At 37.1% G+C, this 23,617-nt stretch overlaps 1 protein-coding gene across 3 annotated transcripts in view; it reads right to left on the bottom strand.

Moving 5' to 3' along the window:
• NKAIN3 (sodium/potassium transporting ATPase interacting 3) overlaps positions 1–23,617 on the bottom strand; it is a 339,430-nt gene that overhangs the window by 87,987 nt on the left and 227,826 nt on the right. For all 3 annotated transcript variants that reach the window (XM_005479332.4, XM_005479334.4, XM_005479333.4), the window contains exon 4: positions 2,677–2,874. In XM_005479332.4, coding sequence (XP_005479389.1) covers positions 2,677–2,874 — 198 coding nt within the window. The remainder of the gene's footprint in view (positions 1–2,676; positions 2,875–23,617) is intronic.

The following is a 23,617-nucleotide window of genomic DNA, read 5'->3' as shown; positions in this document are numbered from 1 at the left end:
TTAAAATTAAATAAATAGATGTTAAGCCTATTTCCTGAAGCAGGGTTTAATGTAGCTGCAGCTGCAGCATCCTCTGCATATAAAACTATACCAGTTAAAAAAATAAAAAAAAAAAAGTCACCTTTAAAAAATGCTGCTAGTGAGTTATATATCTCAACAGGCATCCAATACTTACCCCTCAGAGGTGTTTCTTCTTTCAGAGGCCCTAACTCCCTACCAAATGGAAGTGTTTGTATTCCCAGTCATTTGAACAAAGCTTAGCATGGTAAAATGATTTGTTATGCCAAGGAAGTTTTTTACACTGTAAAATGGTTTGTTACACTACTACTGCTACATCAAAATGTTATGAAAATTAAGTAGGTAGTAAGGTCCAAAAAGGAATAGTCTGCTTTTGGGACTAGCTACCAGGAAAAGGTAAAAAGAATGATCTCATGTTCTACATACAGTTCCCCAGTCCTTTGAAAGGACAACCTAAATGACCTTTTAACTAGCAACTGAAATCAGTACTCCAATTAGGAAAAGAAGTTATGCATACAAAATGGGTGGGAACTTCCTCAATTCAATAGAATTCAGAAAATGGAAGGAAACTGCAAATTATTTGATAATTCAGATGGTGACTTCTGTCTTGTGTCACAGTACATGAAACAAGCCTAAATTACAATTCAGAATGGAAACTGAAGTACAGATTCATAGTATGCTAATCATAACATGTCATGGATGGTGTAGCAAGATAGTAAAACTGGAGCAAAAACCTTACTTTTTGTACAGTACTTTAATTTTAGCATTGTTTATATTAATCAAAGCACTATCTGAAATGGGAAACTATTTAATTCCCAGTCATGCCTCATAAGTTCCTGGCACATTTTGAATTTTCAATTTAATGAAAATTTTGAATTTTTATTTAATCCAGCACAGTAATCTGTCAGTTCTTTAGAAAGAAAAGGCCAGTTATATATTTCAATTTATAAATATTACAGAATTTATCTATTTTTAAATTCAATATTTTTTCGTTTGTATATATTAATTGTGTTTATTATAATATTCTAATATTAATATTTGTATTCCTGCCATTTGAAAGAACTGTACTGCATTGATAAGTGCAAAAACATTTCCTGTGATCAACAACCAGCTGTATTTAAAAATAATGAAAAAAATAATTTCAAATTTAAATTAACCAGTGAGATTTATTCTACAGACGCTTTTTACTTTGCAAGCGGTAGTATAAACCAGATTGTTAGTAAAACAGCTTGAAATACTGAACAGACCATAAATATGCATCCCTTCTGGCTGTGCAGACCAGGTACCTCACCTGAGTAGCAGGTGTGGACTGCAGACTGCACCTCTTGTCCCACTGTCTAACAGGGTCATCGTGAGGACCTTGAGCCACGAGCATTTATGTTCTCAAAATAGGTACATTTTGAGATATACCTATAGATGTACCCCTGGATATCTGGGGTGATCGATCCTGTGTGCAGCCACTCAGAGTCTGCCAGCTGCACTGCACTACCCACAGCTATGAAGAGAAAGAGCTAACACTTCTAGAAGATCACACACAGCTCATGCCAAACGACCTGTTAATCACAAGCAGAAGCAGCCAATAGAAGAAACTGTGGCCAAGCCTGGGTTGTTGCTCCCAAAACAACTGATCGAGTCCCAGCACTTTCCTGCACTGCAGGCTTTACAACAACTTCTTGTAATTGCATTTTTTGACTGGTGTTGCAACAAATGTGGACAATGGAGGCAGAGTGTTCTGATAATGCAGAGTTCAAGGAGAGAAAGAATTACATGGTTAAATATAAACATATACTTTAGTTCCTAACATTTTTTTTACCTTTTTCAAGGATCAATCCATAGCTGAGTCTGGGAAGAAACTTAGCTACACGTCATGTAAAATACATTTACAATCAGGGCTGAGTAAATGGCATCATTGACTGTGAACGACGGACAGGTTTAGGCAAATTAATTTTGGGCAAATCTGATTTGCTTTGCTCTACATCTCAATGAATGAGAGCCAAGGATTCAAGTTAATTTCCACCTATCCCAGCTATGGCCAGAATGGGTACTAGGCCTGTACAGAGCTTGAAGAGATAAAAGGAAAGAAAGGAACAGTGCACATTTGAATAATGTGTATATAATTCTCTAATTCAAGACACAATTAAAAATCCTTGCTGTCACAGACATATTTTATGAAAAATCCTTTTGCTAGGATTTTTCTCTTGAGAAGCTGAGAGACCTCAGAAATGAAATGTAAACAATAATTATCTGCTGCTGTGGAATGCAACAGGTGCATCTTTGATTGGTCTCATGTGGTTGTTTTTAATTAATGGCCAATCACAGTCCAGCTGGCTCAGACTCTCTGGTCAGTCACAAGATTTTATTATCATTCCATTCCTTTCCTTTCTAGCCTTCTGATTAAATGCTTTCTTCTATTCTTTAGTATAGTTTCAATATATCATTTTCTTTTAATATAATATATATCATAAAATAATAAATCAGCCTTCTGAAACATGGAGTCAAGATTCTCATCTCTTCCCTCATCCTGGGACCCCTGCGAACACCACCACACTCTGCAGCCATCCATCACCCACTCCACCCCCTTTCCAGAACATGCAGCAAGAGCAGGCTGTGTGTGAAAGAACCGATGGAATACCAGCAGGAGAAGAACGGTGAACTTACGGAGAGGAGTATTTGGATAGCGCTGTGAATGACCTCTAGGTACTGGAAATCAATGATGCAGCCTGTCACGGAGACGTAGGAGTAATCCTCCAGGACGCCAGGGGAAGAAGGACGCACCACCCTTCGTATGCAGCCGGGCCCGTGCTCCCGCCACCAGGAGCGGTGCATGGAGATGTTAAAGGTCATGAGATCCGTTTCCTAGGAGAGGGAGGGCAAAAAGTGTGAACACATTTCAGTTTTCATTTTAAAGGTGAAGAAAGGGGAAATAAGAGAACTTTTCTATCACAAAGGCAATGAGGTAATTATCCTTAATCCTCACCCCAGTAATTCTAGCATGAGAGTAGAATATTGGAGAGAGGAAATGGTAAATATTCATTGATTATTTTGCAGTTATGCAAAGGAACTTCTGCCTGGCATAAGAATCATCCTATCAGGTACTGTACAAACACATGTTCCCTTGGACTTATCACCTGAAAAGCAATTTTAATGTTACTTTATTAGAAGGTCACTTAAGGACTGTTCTTTGGTTGTTTTTTAACAGACAATCGAACCAGTTTTACCCCATGCTACTGGAGACAACCTGAATGAAATTTACATCATATCTGATGACTTCCATCACCAGATTCAAATGAGGTGTCTCCAGCCAAGTACCTTGCTCTCTTTTCTTCCCTCTGCCTCTCATCCAGATTACCAACTTCTCAGCTTAGAGAACAGACCCACACTATTGAATTGATCTGTGTTTAAAATAAAAGCAGTAAGTTCTCTTCACTCAAATAATCTTCCACCTCAGATATTAAACCTACCCAGATGAGTACTGGTTGCACTCTAACCCACACAGGATGTATAATGTCTGTGCATTATAGTAAACATCATGCCACTTCCACGTGGAGCAGTCAAAGTGGCAAACCTACTAATGTACTAAAGATTTTCCAAGAGCTTACCTATGAAGTACAAGCATGACAATTCATTTGAATTAACAAAACATTTGGTTATTCAGGTCATGTATAAAAAAGATACAGGTATAAAAAAAATAAAAATGCACTCAAGTTGAATGAATGACATTTAAATGCAAAAAACACCCAGGCCTCCTCGCTGAAGATAAATGAGAGTTGAGTTATACTGATACTTTAAATAATTAATTCAGATTTATGTTCCCATGCCTTCCATTCTGAACTTCAAGTAAAAAATATCTGCAAAATTGTCAGCCATACATCCACAAAATACCCCTGCCCTCCATACAGGACAGTTTGTGAGCACTGCCATGACACCAATTTGCCCTTTGCATCCCACAAATATGTCCTGTCTGTGGCCATTTATTTCTACCCCAAGCAAAGGGAAATTCAGTCCAGATTCCAGTTGCAGAAGTAGTTAATTTGTTATTTTCCTTTGTTAATCGCCTTCATTCTGGCCTCACCTGAAAATTAACATGGGAATTAAATCCTGCCATCTTAACTATATCTTGGTTATCAGTAAGAAGTCTGCCTTTGTGATCTGCTGTTTTTTTCTCCACCACTTCTCCACCCTTTAAATACAGAGTTGCTAGATTTCCAAATGCATTATTTCGAGTTGATGAGCCATTTGTCTTTTGACTTTGCATGTCAGTCCTTGATACTGGTTCAGAAAATTTTCAGCTGCAACATGAAAACAGCTTGTGAAATAAGAAGCTGACAAGCAACACAGTTTAATGAAAATATAATCATAAATACAGAGTCACAAGAAACAGCCAGGGAGGGCTTTCTTTGTACAACAATGCCAGAGATTGCACAGTGTAATCAAGTGCTTTTAAAGATTGTCAACTCAAAGAAATGCCAGTTGTCAAGCAGCACACACATATTCCGTCTAACCTAGCTCAGAAAGCCTTTGCTAAGAAGGAATGTGGATCGCTGGGTTCATGTGTATCAAATATTGTGAGGTAACATTTTGTTATCACAACCGTGGGAATAAATTGTGACGCCCATGGTGTTGGTGTCACATCTTCCTTTGCTCTTGAAGGTTTATTTATCTTTTATTGTTTTTTGTCTTTATGTTTTTAAAATTATAGTCTGTTACAGTATTCATACTTGGCTAGTTCACAGCCAATGACAAAATTCCATAGGGAAACAGCTTGACAAATTTGGCCAACACATGTAAAATGTAACATTTTGCATATGAACAGTAGAAACCCTTTATAAATAAAATTTTCATTTCTGGAATACTGTTATGTGTGGCTCTGGGCGTGATAAAAAATAATCGCTTAAATGATGGTCATGTTCACATTTTGAGGCTCCTGGCGATTCAGGTAAAAAGGAAACAGAAAAATAACCAAAATCCCCCCTAAAAAAATCCCCTCAAAAAACCCAAAAACAACAAGCCAACCAAAAAGTCATCACAGCACTTGCTACCTTTTTAAAAATAAATTCTCCTTCAGAAATTCTGGATAAAGTCTAAAAGAGGAGAATTTCATAATTGCTTTTCACTTTGTGTATTATGTCCTGAGTTCTCAAAGCAGGTAAAAGCAGATAATGATGGCCCAGCAAGGATCAGTTTTAGAAATGCAAACAAAACCACTTGGTGCATTAGCTTGACCTCTGAAATATCACTTCACAAAATGGCAGCCATAAGCCCTTCAAGCTGATAAATGTTAAGCTGCTAATCAATATAAGAAAGCCTGACAACAGAAAAATCAATTTTTACTTTTTTTTTTTTTAGCAGCTGAAACACTTCTCACTAACTACTTGGAGATTCTTAATCCATAAAGTGAGTCAAATGCAACAAGCATTAAAAAAATTAACCTGTATCTTTATCGTCATTTACAGAACCATAGAAAATTCAAAGACTCTTTGCTGGGATGATCAGGTTTTAAATATCAGTGAACTCCTGAGGGTGTTTTGGTATTTGTAAATTCACAGCTTGGAAACTCTGAGTATGCTGGAAAAGCTGCAGCCCAAGGGGCTTATTTTCAGTTCCATGTTAAATGAAAGTTAAGATTTATCAGAAAGTATGAGCAGATGCCTGAAGTTTTTCAATAGATTACTTACTATCTTCCAATTTTTCATATTAAAAAAAATGTATAAAATGTTTAATCATCAGTGACAATTCAAATGCTTATTTCTTAGGAAAAAAATGCTGCTGCTTCAAAGCAAGAGATTCTTTCAGGCTCTGTACAAGGGAAACCAAGTTGTCCTTCTAACTGACCCAGTTGGGATTCATTTAAAAGTTGAAATTTCTATCATGGATGTAAAATTGCTCCCTTCTGAGCATGTATCTTGACTTTAACTCCATACATCAGCAGGCAAACTGTACTTCCTCAGCTGATGACGTCTCAGATAGACACCATGAACAGAGAGGGGACAGAACACAGGTAACAGGTATTCCAGGAAAATTGTGAGACTTAGGGAAGTGACACAGGAAAGTGAAATCCCATCTCTACTCCCTTTTTTAGTCAGCATTAAAGCAATACTCCAATCTGTGGTAAGAAGTTTGCTCCTGAGTATAGGATCAGCCCCATAATCATACTTTACTGATGTAGAGTAAAGTCTGTCTACAGCGTTTTAAGCCTTTAAACTATATATAGGATTTGTGTTGGCTGTCAGCCCAAGGATTAATTTTGATTATTATTGGAAATCATTGCTATGGCAGATACATTCTTTTAAGGTGAGATGTAATCCCTGTGAGTCTGAGTAATGCTGTTTCCAAGAGCTTGAGGATAATGTTTAATTTCATTATGTCTGCTTAAATTCTACATTTGGTTTCAAGTGGACATTTTCTATCGGGCAGAGCTTTGAGCAACCTGTTCTAGTGAAAGATGTCCCTGCCCATAGCAGGGAGGTTGTTCTAGATGATCTTTGAAGGTGCCTTCTGATCCAAAGAATCCTGTAATTTTTTTGATTCAATTTTTAGGTGGTGAATCTAGGAAGAATTCAACAAATAGCATAAGATGGCTTATTTTGAAACTATAGAGTAATAACAGGTATGATGCTCCTTTCATTTATTTGTGTGAAATTCACACACAGTATCTATAACAACAACACAAAAAATTAATGAGAAATTAGGACTACCTAAAATCAGTAGTTTAAAAGAAGGCATTGAAACTCCACGGAGAAAACCCAATGCACCCAGATTGCCTTGCATAACAAACAAATATTATGCTGTGACATGATTACCACCACAGCTATTTGTTCTTTCAGTGTATGCTTCTGCTTTATGACATGTTATTTTCTCTTTCTTTCACTCCTTGCTGGAATTTAAAAATACACTCTTAGGAAAAGTATAACAAAAACAGTGCTTTGAGCAGGATGGAAGAAAATGCCTTTTTTCCTTCAGAAAACAGCAGTCAACACTTGAAATTTTATAGACAAGTGAAAGAGCACAAAGGCCTGGCAAAACATAATGTTAGAGATCTTGACTTTATTGTTGCTTGTGTGGTACCTAGCCTTTTTATTTTATTGATACATATTATATTGCTTATTATAAATGGACATTAGGCTGAGGCATTAAATATTCCCATTCAATTTCCTAAGTGTAACGAGGATGCTCTGTTCTGATTTGCTACACGTATTTTGTTTAAGCAGTGAGGAGAAAAGATTTTCAATCACCACTTGCTCAACAGGTAATAGAAGTTTTTATGCATAATGCTAGAAAAGGACTAGCACATTCCCCAGATCAAATTCTGTTTGTAATTAAGATGCAGGGTTGCTGGCAGGGACAAGGGACACACACATTCCTTAGTATCTAATCTCAAGGAGACCTTGATCCTCATTGGATACAAATGATGTGTCCCAGCATTAATGAAATCCACTCCAATTGTGCAAGTACTTGGAAACATGACCATCAGCTATTAGCCATAGACCCCCACTGGCAGCATCACCCTCCTGCTTTTACCTGAAACTACAGGTTCTGATTCCAGCTTGCTCTGTGTGTCACCAGTTACATTCCATCTCCTCTTGTACTGCTGAACAGTTTTGAAGGCCTGGGCAGACAATGCTGAAGAAGACTAAGGCCATTTCCCATTTCCAAATGAGGAATTTTGCATCACTAGCTCCCACATTGTCTTTATTGGGATGACATTTTTTTATTATTGACTAATTTTTTTCCTGCTGATTTTTAATTTAAACTCTTGCCTCAGTGTTACACTGATGGCTTTTACCTATTCCATGAGCAAGAGGTTGAAGGTAGCCCACTCAATAATTGTGGTAACCCACTCAGCTGCTAATGGGATAGGAAAATGAACCATGCTGATTCCAGGCTGCTCAAGATGTGATACATCCAGCATCTTCACCTCATCCTGAGCACTCTGGAGAATATATGACAAGAAGAACATTCTTAAATTGAAGCTTATGGGTAGACTCTATTGGGGCTATTCATCTGTTTGCACTGGATGTCAGACAAGACATAGTAAATTCATCTCTGTGCTAGCAATGCACACTAAACCAGAGGAATCGTGATTCACCAGAATTTATAACCACTAAAAGAGAAAATTCACAGTATCAAAATCTTCAGACACAGGCAATGAGGTAACCCCAGCATCGTGGGCTGAGAATAGTTAAAAGAGGTATGGAAGGAAAGTAATTTTTGGTTGGTGTGATTAGAGGCTCATGGTTCCCACTGACAGAGACTAGAAATTCATAGACAGTAATCATATCATCAGACCATGACTACAGTGAAATATTTCCATATTAAGCCTAATTTTTTTCCCCAAATCTATCTACACTACAATACTTTTTAACCATTTGCCAACAGGCTACCCTCCACATCTACCATCCTCCAAAAAAAAAGTATGAGTTAAGCTTACCAAGTACTGCCTTCTTCTTTTACTACTTTTATTCCTTCAACTGTGGAGAGTGTTGCCAGATTTTATTTTTCACAAGTGAACATAATAATTTTGGAAAATTCATTTGGAAATTAGGGAGATGATCTACCTATGTTATAAAAAGTTTACTTGCATTGCTTTATTTGCTACATGCTCAGGGATCTGTATACTCTTTTGCAAAGCAAGCAATTTTAAAATTAGATTTACCAAATTTACTAGAAAGTGGAATACAGTGGAATGTCTTTAGGAAGCCAGAAAGCAAGTGAACAAGAGAAGCATACTGCTGTCTTCGTCATGCAGTCTTAGTATCAGCTGCAAGAAAAATTAGGAGAAGTAGCGAGGGACTGTTTTTGAAGTTTGTTGCCCCTGAGGATGAGCTCTGATCTTTGGCAATATTCAGATCCACACTCAAATCCCAGCTCCACATCTTTTCCTTGTTCAATCTCCCTTTTGTGGCAGTCTCTTTGTCTGAGAAACAGCCCAGAGAGGTAACAGAGTCTGACAGGGAAAAGCTTCAACACACAAGGAAAAAGCAGCTGAGATGGGGGGATTGGATCAATATGAGTCTTTCCCACCACTTGTCACAGGAAATTCAACATGAACACAAACAAGTCACAACTGCCCAGAAAAGCTGTTGTGCTTCAGTGGAGTCCTTGACATGTGATTAAGCTGAGCACTTAGTTTGAAAATTGCTCTCACTATAACCTCTGATGATCCAGAGCTATGACAGAACACAGATTTGGAGTGATGCCAAACTCTGAGCACTGCTTTGAGTTTTGAAGACTGAGAATATGGCAAGGGTTTGTATAAAGCCAAAGGTTTGTGCAGATTGGCATGTCCCTCACTCAAGCCAGGCCAGATTTTGACTGAAATGAAGAAGCAAGGCAGGACTGAAACGTAACATAGAGAAGAATTAGAAACATCTTTGGCAAGCCATGTACAGCCACCTCTCCCAATGATGTAGGAAAACATCTCCAGCTAGATAGATGGGAAAGGTTAAAAAGGCTTGAAACATCTTGGTGTACAAAAATGGAAAACAGTATAATATGGGCCATAAAAAAATCTGCCCAAAATGTTTATAAACTACAAGCATTTGAAAAAAGAGTTTATAACGTAAAACAATTTCAAGGCTCAGCAAGAACATTTTAGCTCTGTTGTTGCTGTTGCTGTTTTGAGCAAAATTGAGATCCCTATGGAGTCATTCATACATTTGAAATATCACAAAATTAAAATTTGATGCCTCAAAAATAAGCTACCACAACACTTACAGAAAACTCTTTCCCACACTATCTTATAGTGTTTACAATATTTCTTAAAAATTCTTCCTAATTTTTTTTCTTATTTAATATATCTCATTTAAGCATACAGGATCAGACTCATGTGCCTGAGTACCTCACTATGTTTATAGTCTCTAAATATTCAAGAAATACACTGCTTAAAGACATGGAGAAGACTCTTGCAGCATTGATGGGAACTGGATTTTTCTAGAGTTAAAATGGAGAGGTCTGACCTGGGTTGGTCGTACTAAAAGTACTAATTCTTTACAGCACTTTGTCTTGTGCTATGGACACCCAAATATCACAAACCTTCCATCGAGTTTTAGTTTTAATGTCACTATGAAATTCATGGAAATAGAGGACACAGTTTGTGCCAAAACCCCAAAACCCAACATAATCCCATATGAGGAACAGATGCAATGTAGCCTCTAGCTAAAACAGGATTAAACTTTGTTACTATCTAAATAACCATATTTTGTTCACAGTTGTTGTGAACAAAGACAAAGCATGGGGATAAAGGCATGATTAAGAATATAATGTTGTAACAATAGTACAGTTGATTTTAGTATTTTCCTTCCTTTCTGGTGGGTTCTGTGTTTTGTCTGTCCATCTCAACTATAGGAATACCATAACATCTCTTGCTATGCAAGGAGATAAATTCTATGCTGGAAATAAACGCATGAGAGCCTGGGTCCTAAATGTAAAGGTTTATCCCAGACTCTGATGACACTAAAATGCACCATAAAAAGACTTTTAAAAACTCCCTTGAATGTTAAAATTTCTGACAAGAAAAATAACTTCCTATTTTAAGACTAGCCAGAAAGCTCCTACCTGCACCAAGGAACACTTTTAAAGATTAATAGGCCAGTTTAAGCAACTGCTGTTGTGTTCTCTGCTTTGCTTGCTCAAAGCAATGCAATTGTTCATGATATTGCCAACTCTTGTTTTATGACAAGTCTGGTTACGTTCAGCATTTTTGCTAAAGCCTTCGTTCCCAGGGACATGAAATTACAGTAAGAAGTTTGTCTTGTTGTGAGAAAGTGAGCTGAATAGGAAAATCTCAAAACTCATGAGCTCTGCTGCTAGGCACTTCCACTCTGTGCTGTAATTTGCACTGTTTGCTGTTTTCCTTAAAGCTGGGTCCTGGAGTCTGGAAGGGAGGCTTCTGTGTCACAAGTTCAGATCACAGCTATCCAGGGCATCCCCTGCCATAGTCACCCATCTGGGACAATCATGGATACATCACGTATAGGAAAGGGCCAACTGTTTTTTAATGTTTCAACAAAGGCAATGACCCAAGTGTAGCCTAATAGCCTAAAAGAGGCAATAAAGAATATTCATATATAAATCAAACTCCATGATTCAGGGAAATTTTGTAAGAAGATCCCAATTTTTGTTTTAGAGTGTGTGCAAAGGACAATGACAAAGATGTGGTAACTCACTCCATCTTTTGAATGAACTCTATACAGCTCATTGAATAAGACTGTCTGCCACAACAGACTGCCAAGAAGTGTGAGTACACACTACCAGAAGCTCCTCTTAAGACTCAGAATGCAAAATGAGACAAGAAGCAATAAGTAGCAGAAGTTATTGAGCTGTGATGTGTCTGTTTTCTTACTTGCTTTCATTTCAAAGAAGCACAAGATGCTCTCAGAAAAATACCTCTCCTCATGACACTTTTGTTTCTGTATTTCTTCTCTGAGATAAAAAGCCATCATCTTTTTGCCAATCCCTCAATTTTTGTGGTTCTGTTTGCCAATGACCTTGATTTTAGCAGAGTAATCCTTTAATCACAGGCTTCATTTGCATTCTGCTGAAGCAATGACAGTCCCCAAAAAGAATTTGATAGCACTTTTTTTAAAGAGCAAAGACAGACCCTAAAGAAACTTTCCACTAAGATGACAAAACTTGAAATCCTCCCTTTCCCAATAGAAGTGAAGCACCTATGACTATAGAACAGAGAATCTGCAGCAGGAGAACTCAGTTAATACAATTCATTTAATTATTCATTTTACATTTACTACAGGCATTAGTCCACATTTTGGGCTTCTTGAAACATTTTATACATTTATGTAAATATCTAAATATATGCATAGAGTCTATTTTATTTATGTATATGCAGTATGCATATATTTATTTATTCATATTTAGCTGTAAAAATTAATGACTCAACAGTGTTTTCCCATGAACAAATGCCAACTGTGGTCAAAGAAGGCAGCATTACCAATCTACTTCAGCACTGCATTTTCCCCTGATCTTAATCAGATTAATTTAATTTGCAGCCTAATCCACCTGCAAACCTCAATAACTCTCACAGACATTCACACAAAAGACAGATTTTTTATTTGTTCTCTCAGGAATTTTCATGTTTTCAGAGAACTGTTTCAGAAACAAGGATCCTTTTTTCTCTGTTATCACCTTTCTATGGGTAAGTGTATAACCATAATAATCAAATTTCTCAAATTCTTTTGACAAGATTAATCAAAAGTATTTGACAGTGTCCAGTAACTTTTGGATAATTTCAAGTTTTCCATGCCAAAGAAAATCAGTGAGGTGGCTAAACCTAATTTTTATTTTTTTCTTTTTTTAATATTGATTAAATCTCTCACAGAAGCTACTTTAATCAATGCAGTGACTATGATCACCAAAAACATATTTTTAATTAAAGAGGTAACTATAAAAGTCTCTAGTAATAACAAGTCTAGGTGGATTACTTAATGGTCCTTTAACAGATGTTCTATAAATCTGGTCACTTTAAGAGATGCATAAAGTCTCGGGGAAGCCTAATGATCCATTCACTCCTTAACATCTCAGGCTTGTCTGCAATCCTTCATCATGCAAGTTTTAATATATTCTTCTCTAATAAATGAAAAAAAAATGAGACCACAACAAAGATATGACCATATTAATATTTGAAATTATTGTTTATTTTTACTCTCAATTTTGAAATAATATTAACAGACAAAGAGAAGAAAGATGAACAATTTTTAGATAGACTGATAGATTTGTGAATGACAGCAGCAAAGGACAAATAATATTAACATCAGTTTACATATTTACTGAAAACAAAATCAAGACTATATAAAGACTTTCCTCAAACACACATACACACATATATATGTATATGTTTATATGTATATATAAAGAATTTCCAGGTTGCCTGAGGGAAAAAAGAATCAAAATATTGTCAATATCAAGAATTTTTTCTGCAAGCTGATGAATATCTACAAATTCCAATACATTTTGGAAATCATTAAAGTTTACTACATATAATAGTAATTGCTAGCATCACTAGAATTTTCCATTTTTAAGTGTTTCTGGTTTTAAAACTGTTTTTAAGAGCAGTGATAAAGGATGTCAGTGTGACTGCAGGAGACAGCTGAAAGCCTGAGAAACCTACAAAGCTGCAGAGTTGATTTGACAAGCCTGCATGTGCATTATTTAATTTCAATAAGCATCCCATTAACATAAGGGATCTACATACATTTGCTGGATTAGGGCCAGCAAGAAATGCAATAAGAAATACATGAGAGGAAAAGGACAAGAAACATATGAACATGGACATATTTTTATAGGCCTAATTGTGTATTTCTTGGAGATAATACAGAATTTCTTTTCAGTATAGCATGTCCTATATAGGGTTGTGTAGCACACTGAGGCATAGAGGAAGGTGTTCTTGAACAAATATGGCATGTTTTGCTGTAAAACTCTGGTGAAGTCTACAAAAACTATCCAGAGGTAACTGTAGTGGATTTTAGAATTTCAGGTGTAACTGTTGCTGGTTTCAGAATATGTCTTGTTTGGATTTTTGTCTGGATTTCCCTTCCAGCCCCTGGGCAAGGAATATGAAGAGAGTAAATGTTGTTTACATTTAGTTTATTCATCATATGTAGACAGCTAAAACCTGTGTGCTTGTGTTGGTTTTGAACTGGATAAAGTTACTTTTCTTCAGAGTAGCTGGTGTGGGGCTTTGTTTAGGATTTGTGCTGAAAAGAGTGTTGATAACACAGGAATGTTTTTGTTATTGCTGAGCAGTGCAAGTCCAGTTGTTTTGTGCTCCTCATCCCACTCCACCAGTGAGCAGGTTGGGGCTGGAGCTGGAAGGGGATACACTCAGGGCAGCTGAGGCTGCCTGGACCAACTGGACCAACTGGACCAACTGAGCTCCATGACAGTGCTAAATAGCAAAGAGAAAGACAATTTCAGCACTGAACCTGTCTTGGGGAGACATTAGATAGGAGAAAGCAGGGAAATCTAAAGATGTGGAGATATTAAGAAGGATGGGAGAAAGTTTCCTGCCTTTGATTGCTCCCTGGCTGTTGCAGACTTTCCCACTGCTGCTCCCTCACTAATTACCACTTCTCAGAGCCACAGACTGTGCAAGAGTTTTGCTTCTTAAAGCTCTGCTGAGGGCTGAGAGGATGAGAAGGGATGGCTCAGCTTTAATTGTGTGCTGGCTGGGCACAGGCTGTGGGCATCAAAGCACAGCCAGCTCAGGTGAAGGTGTCTGTGGGGAAGAACAGAAGTCAGCCCTGCCTGGGAAAGCTGCCTGAGTGTTGTGCATTTGGATATTGTCTAACAAGGGCAGGGATCAGGAAACACAATGGGAAATTCTTACCAAGAGCCAGCTCCTCTTGGTACTTTTAAGTAATGCTCATGTCTTCGCATCTAAAGCACTGCAAGACTTAACACCCACACACTTGGTTTTAAAAGCAAATTGCCCAGCAGTGATGTGTTCAATCAGCCACTGGTAATGCAGAGCCTCAGGACTTCAGACAGTTTTGGACTGGATCCCTTTAAACACAACTGTGGGACAGGGAGGCACACACAGCACTAAACCAGAGGGGTTGGAGATGACAGCTTAGCTACAGAGGCATAGCCTAGAAAACAGATACACCTTCACTGCCCTCCACTGACCTTTCCTGCTTGGCATCAAAATAGATTTTGCCAGCTTGATATGTCCTTTTTAAAAATACAACTACTCATGCAAACACACAGAGGGCATTAAATCACTCATACACAGTAACCAGGCAGTTGTTTGCACAGCTGGCAGAATGCTGTGGGGAGAGAGTACTTAGCTTTGCAAGTTGGAAAACAAGGTACACCCAGGCACCTTGGCAATCTTTTAAAAAACTGTAGCTGTTGCTTATGATTCTTTTTCCCTTTCCAACAAGAAAAGTGGATTTATACAGTAAAAACGTATGATCTGAAAATAAAAAAGCAAAATATAGAAATAGAAAAACACCCCACCCCACAAAAAATCCCTGCATGTTCACATTGTTCTGTTGAATTTTAAATGCATTCCAAATGAAGCAATTTTTCAGCTGAAAATGCACTTCCAAAGTAAAAGCGCTAAAACTCAGTAATTAAAAGACCATATGTCTCAAAGTTTTTCTCTGAACAGGCTGGCTCTCTACAAAACACCTTATTTCTCAGAGAGCAAACAATTTGTTTTCCCAGAAATAAAAGCCATAAAAGCTGACAAACTTTATATAGGAATGTGTCAAATAAATTCTTTGGAGTTCTCTTAGTAAAACAAAAAGGAGGAAGCATCTCTAAAAAAAGAGATTTGCTTACACTCACTTTAAATGTTGTCAGAGATGATTCTTTGGACAATCTTTAATCTCTAAGAGCTCTCCTTGTGTGGATTGTACTAACTCATGAATGAAAAAAAAATTACAGAATCCTAACAGAACAAAACTTTCCTATTAATACAATATCAGGAAATCATAGAGAAGTAAATCACACACTGTGACAGCCAAAGCCTGGTCACAGAGAGGTACTTTTTCAGCTAAATTATTATGATTAAATTGTCATGACTTCCACCACCATAGAAACAATGAATAATGTTATAAGGGCATTTTAACCACCCTTCTTATTGTGCTACAGTATGGAGAACAAACCATAACAAGATGAGGAGGCTTTGTAATTCACAGGCATAATAATGACCAGTTGTGACCATATCATTTCAATAATTGATTTTAACTAAATTTAATCCCTAACTCTTGTAGTAGCATTGCTGTTTAGCCTAAGCCTTTCCTGCCTGTAAACTAAAAGAGTAAATTGCATTTGCAGAGTAGATTAGAACTGGCCATTCACTGAAGAATTCTTCTGCACATGGTACTTATAGACTCTTTTAAAGGAAATAAGAAAGCTTGTTTCATCTGTACTTAACAGCTTCCCCAGTAATCTACTGAATTCTGACAGTGACGGGTCAAGTTTCTGGAAATACTAAACAAATGACCACAGCTCATGTGCAGAAGAACTCAACATGAAACACATTATGCAGATGTGCTGTGTGTGCGTGGTCAACTGAGTGAAGTCATTTCTAGTGGGAAATTGTGGACCTATCTGTCCTGAATGGCCAATACTCTCAGGTGTATAAAAAAATCAGGTATGCTTTTTAGTCTCACCCTCATTTGGTTTCCTAAAGAAAGAATACTCACAACATCTCAGTACACATCAATTTCTGCCTTTCTGTCCTTTGAGGCATTTTAGCAGCTATGCAAATGTATCACATATACTAACTTAATCTCAAGATTTCATTAAAATAAGAAATCAGGAAGAGAATAAGAACCCTAGGGAAAGTTTGCCTTTTTCTGATAACAGAGAATTCATAAGAGAGATTGATGTCTATGCACAAGTATAAAATGAGGCACAATTACTTCTGCTGCTCCTACAGCCACTTACAGTACGTATTTGCAGGGGTTTCAACAATATTAACATTGAATGCTTTCAAGCAATGAAATGATTACTTTTGTTGGGAGAACAGCCATCAGGAATTGTGAATTGTTATCAAAATACATTATGTATTCATTAAAAGTAAAAAGAAATTTAAGAAAAGCTTGCTCAAATGGCATGGAGAGGCACAGGCTGATGCATTCAGGCAGGATGTTTAAGGGCTGGATGTAGAAGATTCTGTAGGAGCAAGCAAAGCTGCAACAAAACATACAGATTGTATCAGGTGAGAGGTTCAAAATCCTAAAAACTGCTCGTGGTTGACCCAAGACCATGAGAAGTAGTACATCTTCCTGGCAGGCCTGGGTTTTTACAATAAGGACAAGCAGCCAAAGAGCATATTGACATTGAGTTTTATGGATACAGAAGAATGTCTGAAGACTGGGCTGAAGAAGAATCCCAAAAATGGTTAGATAAGCTGTGTTGAAAAGTTACAAGGGAACTTCTCAGGTCTCAGCTTCTTTGTATGTATTCCCAACCAAGAGGGATTGGTAGTTCCTATTTCCCTTTTTTATACCTTAAGACACATGGAAAAAGAAATAGAAGTCCAATCTAGAGTTTGGAAGGAAATATAGTTGGGAAAAAAAAAAAAAAAAGAAGAAAGGCTGCAAATAGACAATCAGATAAAAAACAGGTGATTTAATGAAAACAGTAGAGGAAGTTAAGAAACTCACTCCCAAACCTGTAAACAATGCCTGCTATTCTAAAGAGTGTATGGCTTCAATTTAAATAAGAAAATAGGAAAAACAAAACGAAAGAAAAAACAGCAGAAGTAAAACCAAGAAGCTGTAGGTTGGAGAAGTGGAGAAGTATAAAGCAAAGTCTTAAAAACGTCTGAAAAATAATCCACCAGGTTCTGGACTGTCTTGATCATGGGGAACTGATGAATGAGAAAAGAGAGAAAAAGACAAGAAAGCAGCAGTGCTTAGGACTTATCTAGTTGACTTCTACTTAATAGCAAACACCCCTTCCTGCCCAGTTTGAAGCAGGGAAGTCATCAGAAGAGAGTTTCTGGTTTAACTCTTTTAATATTCACTTTCAGTATAATTTCTCTCAATTCCTACCATGACTTTTACATCAAGCCACATGCATTATCCTAAAGAACCCATCTGGGTCTTCTGTGTCATTATATTTTTTTAGATTTATGTCTTGTTCTAGCTGTTAATGAGCAATTATGAATAATTTATTCTTCATTGTTCTATTTTCATAAAACAAGTTTTTTTGCATATTTTGATCTGTACATAAAAAGGCTGCAAAAATTACATAATCAAATCTGGTGAAATGCTGGTCTGCTGAAGAAACCAGCATATGTTTCTCTGTTGACTCTGTTGATTCCACCGGGGCTGAAGTTTAACTCCAGATACATTACTTTTGCTTCCACACCGGCCTAAATTTTCCACATACTATACTATACTGACACTTTGGCCTTGTCTTCCAGACCCTTCTCATTCCCAGCTCAGATGCCATGCTGGAATGTTCTCCTATCACAATCTTTGCTCCCTTAAATTTTGCCAAGCACCAAAACTAGGAGCTTTTTTCCTATACTTTTTTAAAATCTAAATAAGTAAAGAATGAATGAAAACAACTCTTGTCTAAAAATCAAAGTATTTAAAAATATTATTTAAATAAATCAGAGAATTTATTTCCTACCATAGTCTAATATGCAAGCAAACTATATAGTTATAGAAATTACTGCTACAGAACATGACATGAGACTGGCAGTATGGAACAGTATCTCCAGGAAAAAAAGGTTCTCTCTAGGATATTTCCTTTCCTCTCTCACTAAATCTGATTCACTGCTAGAGAAAGTGGGCAATTAAAGGCATGGATGCACCTGCACTGGAGTGAATGTGGGAAAGAACATTAAGCACACTAAGAATTTTGGTGTTGGGAATGTAGCAATCAGGGAAGAACAGCAATAAGGCATGGGATTTTTGTTTGGGAAAGCCAGTAGTAAAAGAATAAGGAACACCAACAGCTGTGGATCCTGACAGCATCAGCTGGGTAATTAGCTTCTGCAGCTGCAATATTCTAGGCATTAATGCCATTGCCATTTACAGCCATAGAGTGATTATTAAAAGTTTTAAAATCTCCTGTGAATGAGGTTTAATGTTGCACATTAGACTTCCAGTCAGATAACTACTGCCATCATGTTTTACAGTACTGTCTATTGCCACTAATAATTCCAGGTGACTGAACTGAAAGATAAAGTGATCCCAATATGTTAATATTTAATCCCTGCCATGTTCAGAAAAGTCTGTTGTCCTATCCTTTTGCTTTCAGCTTTTAGAATACCATAGTGGATTCAGAATATTTTCTCTGCATTTTTTTGAGAAAAAATACTTGAAATTTGGAAAATGTAAATAGCACAAACATTTCTCCTATTTCAGTATTTGATTTTGTAAACTGTAAAAATTACTAAGTCTGAAATCATGCTAATGTTGACCAGTTAATCCAGATTCTTCACAGCTCTGCTTATTATCCAATGCTTAGGTTCAGTTATTATGAGCATTTTGACTGTCTAAAAAGGGGGAAAGTAGCTCTAATTCAGCTTTACTCTTTCGCCAGATCTTGATCAGACTAATTCAATTCAATCATTTTGTAGCTCCCTATTTCACCAGCCAAAATAATCCTTTGTAATGGAATCTCCTGTACATAATGCACTTCTCTGCACATAATGCACTTCTCAGAGGCTTTTTCTTTAAACTCTTAATATTGCAAACAGGTGAGATAGGTGGCACCTGACAGACACCATCTGTACTGACAGGAACATCAGTAAGATGTCACAAGCAAAAAGCTGGAGGCAATGCCATCATTAACACCTCCCTCTTCAATTTAGGAATGATTTTTTTTTTCCCCAGAAGCACAATATGTAAAATAGATTAGCACTACCTGCCAGGCAGGGAAATACCCTGAGTGCCATCAGCAATCACTGAATTACCACAGCAACCACAGCAATCACATAATTAGTCCCACTGCACTACCTCTCAGACATCACAGCAAAAGCCTAAACTTTCAGTATTCTAGCATGTGGCCTGTTTGCCCAGAGTAAATTTGTGAAATAGTAGTGGAAGAGCTTTCTTATTCTTTAAAAATGGCTATGGATTTCCAAGGAAGGGCAAAAGTGTTTAGAAAACAGTGTTTGCCTCCGAGGCCTTTTTTGAGTTGTTTATTCTCTCAGTCCATCATCCAGTGTTTTCAGTGTTGTGACTGAGAGTTCGAGACAAAAAAGGGTAAACACAGCAGCTAATGCTGAGAACCTCATTTTACAATTATTTCTCTGGAAATTTTCCCAGATTCCACATCTGCCCTGGCACAGCAGCCTACATTTCAGAAAGTGGGTCTCACTGGAGATGCAGTGAGAAAAGCTACACTTACACTCAAGTGGGTAGGCTGCTTTTCTTCTCTCCATTTGAAATATTGTGCCTGCTACTTATCCTTAAAAAAAAATCCAGCTTGCCAGTAAGAACAAGAACAACACACTAAAAAAGCAACAGGCAGGTCCCCTTCCAGTTCCAAATATTCCAGTTGCAATACCAAGAGCAGAGCAGAAACAGAGCCCTATGACAGATGGAGCTCCAAAACAGTTAAGATGCTTTCTTTTGTTATCTCAGTTCTGAAATATTTTTACGTTTCCTGTGTTTCTGTCCTTAGTTGTAATAGGGAGGTGATAGTCAAGGTGAAGACACAAAAAGTGCAGTCTCTGACATTGATGTTTTGGATAACTTTTATGTATTGCAAATATCAAAATAAATTTTATAGAATCATAGAATGACTTGGGTGGAAAGAAACCTCAAAAGATCATCTGGTTCCACCCTCCCTGCCATGCCAAGGACACCTTTCATTAGACCCAGTTGCTTAAACCCTATCCAACCTGGCCTTGAACACTACCAGGAATGGGACATCTAAAACTTCCCTGGGAAATTTGTTGCTGTGTCTCACCATCCACTTCGTAAAGAATTTCTTTCTAAAATCTCATCTAAATTTTCTTTCTTCCAGTTTAAATCAATTCCCCCTTGTCCTATCACTCTATGCCCTTGTAAAAAGTGTTTCTTCAGCTCTCCTACAATCCCCTTCATGTCCTGGAATGCTGCTATAAGGTATCCCTGGAACCTTCTCTCCTCCAGGCTTAACAACCCCAACTCTCTCAGGATGTTTCCACAGGCAAGGTTCTCCAGCCCTCTGAGCATCTTCATGGCCTCCTCTGGACTCAGTCAAACAGGTTATATATTATAATAGATTATTGCATAATCCTTGTTATGTTGGGGCTCCTAGAGACGGACACAGACCTCTGTGTGGGGTCTTTTCTCCCCCAGAGAATTTAATTTTTAGAACATCTCCATTGCTATTACATTGTAGCCATGAAATATTAAAAAAAATAATGCCGAGGTAAATAATTGCATGACTTTCTGAAAAAACAAGCAAATACTCAAGGGTGGTTTTTCCTCCCAAAATGTCAAAGAACAAAAGGATACAAGTTATACAGGCTGACTAGCTTTATTTTGACAGGTTCTTAAATTAAACTATGTAAGTTTGAAAAAAGTGAAAAAAATAGAGTTTCCAAGACACAGTAAATTTTTCCTTCTGAAATCGACTCTTATCTTTTCCTTCAGAGAAGAAAATCTTAGTAAGAAAGAAAAAAAGAGGTGAAATTGTTTCTTTCACAACCCACAGAACATTTAAGAAAATCTTTGTTTATTGCAGAAGGAATTTCTGTGCTTTGCAGAGGACTATTTCATTATGTGTAACACCATGTGAGACTGGCCTCTCTTTTCTTTTTATGGCTAAAGGGGATGACACTCTCTCCATGGACAACCCTTCCAGTCCTTTCTCTTCCCCTGACTCTCCTGAAAGTAATCCTTTAAATGAAAGCCCCACTTCATAACCTTAAAAGAATTTCTAAAAAACTCCTACTAGACACCAAATGCTGCCACAGACACTGCAAGTCCCCATCTTTGTCTCATGGTTATTAATTCTAAGTAGAAAATAATTTCTGCATTGGCAATGGGATTTGCTTTGTTCTGCACTCCCATTAAGGCACTGATTTGTGTGTTCCCCAAGGACGAGGGCACATCTTGAGACAGTCATGGGCTCAGGTGTGCTGAAAAGGTTATTCAAGGGATCCCAAGGACAACCACAGGCTCTTCATTCATCTATCTTTGGTCTCTGATAAAGCTTCAGCATGTTCATACAGCATGGGAAATTATTTTTTAATATGTTTGAGATCTTCCTCATGTGCTGGTTCTGTGCTCTAAATGGCCCACAAATCAGCCATGTAGATTTTACTTTAATTTCCTTAAAATCTTACAGAAGACACTTGAATGTCTGTGTTACTGTAAAAGCACATAAATCCAGTTATTGATAGGCAAAAGAGAAATAGCAAAAACAAAGACAAAAAACCAAGAAAAGTAAAAGCTACCATTAGTTCAAAGACTAAGAAAGGAAAAAATTCAACATCCCTTAACTTTGTTGAAGGAAAACTGCTGATCATATAGACTGGGGAATAGCAGATTATTTGTTGATAACTCCTGAAGATTGAACTATGGAAGTGGAACCAATGAAAAGAGTTACTGCTTGTTAAAGAAGTTTCACTTAGTTCAGAGGAAGGTACAAACAATGAGACTGGATAGGACAGAAAAAAGCAATTTGAATTGGTGACCGGGTGCACTGTTTCTCATATGACTTGTAACAGAAATTGCGAGTTCATATCATAACTGAGCCTTCTGCAATTAGAAGGCAGACTCCAGGGTACCAAATTTTGTGACAGCATGCAAGTAATAATTACCATTGTTACTGGAGAGCAGTCCCATTCAATTTCTGGCTTTCCAATTACTCTACATCAAATAAATAGCCATTTTAAAAGATTTGAATTAATATTTAAATGGAAGGATCAACCAACACAGGCTTTCAATATTTTTCCTTGATAATGATTGTTTTACACTTAAATAAAAAAGTAGAGGAAGATTTTTTATGGAGGATAACAATTTGAGTCAATTAATAGCAAGGAGAGTGACAAAGAAAGAATCTTAAGCATCTAAGAGGCAAGAGAGACAAGAAGAGAATTTTGTCTTTCCTTATCAGTTCATTGGTTTAAGCTTATGCTTAATTCTACCAATTCTTACTACTTATTAGGTGAATCCAATTTGTAGAGCCAGGCAGTCATTCACCACTTATCTAAAATATTTCAATGGCACAGAATAGGAGTTCTCTTTCAGGCTATTAAAAGGAAACTAATGAATAGGCTCTCAGGAGAAGAGATCAATCTCACCTATCTTCAGTAGGTCTGTACTGTCGAAAAGTTAAGCATCTCATTTCACCCAATTGTCTATCCCTCCTGGAAAGTGAGATGTACCTCTAAAGGGCTCCAGGGTTGTTCCTACAAATGGGTATTTAAAAGTAGTGTGATGGGCCTCTGGAGGATGTCTCTCCCTCTTCCTGCTGAGGGTGGAAGGAGCCCACATAATCAACCTAGACTAGTTTGAGATGATTAATTCTCCAAAGTGTTTTGAAATGTAAATCAAGACTTTAAATCCAGCAGACAGGATCTGTACTATATGCATTTACTTAATAAATGTCATTTTTTTCATCATTTAGAGGCACTGATGAGGCTGAATCCATTTATATGTATAAGTTGCTTTCAAATCCTGGAAGATGGTGTATAATAAGGTGACTACCTCATATTTTTAAATAACATGTTGAAAAGTTGAAATGTAGTAATTTAAGAAGCAGGCAACAGCTTGGCTTTCTTTAAATGAAGTAATCATACCAATAAATTATATTAGCATTTATTAATAATAATATTTTCCTTTAATAAACCAGTTCATTCCAAGCTGACATTTCTATCTTTTTTATTTTAGTGGTGAAAAACTAATCCAATTTCCAGCCTATAAATAACGCTGTTATGAGCTTTTCAGATTCTGAAAAATGTTGACAATTAGAGGATAAAGAAGAAGAGAAAGAAAATTATTAAGCAACTGAAAAGGCTGTTCTGAGGGCACATTGGAGGAGCTGGACAGGCTTAAACATTTTAATTACCAGGTACTCCAAAGCAGGACAATATGTTCAAGTGAACAAACTGCACTTGGAGACTTTACAAGAGCATAATGGGATCCTAAGAAGAAAGCCAAAGGTTCTTTGG

The sequence above is a fragment of the Zonotrichia albicollis genome, chromosome 1 (assembly GCF_047830755.1).
Source record: "Zonotrichia albicollis isolate bZonAlb1 chromosome 1, bZonAlb1.hap1, whole genome shotgun sequence".
NCBI classification, from domain to species: domain Eukaryota; kingdom Metazoa; phylum Chordata; class Aves; order Passeriformes; family Passerellidae; genus Zonotrichia; species Zonotrichia albicollis.
This window is presented reverse-complemented; position numbering and strand designations above follow the sequence as displayed.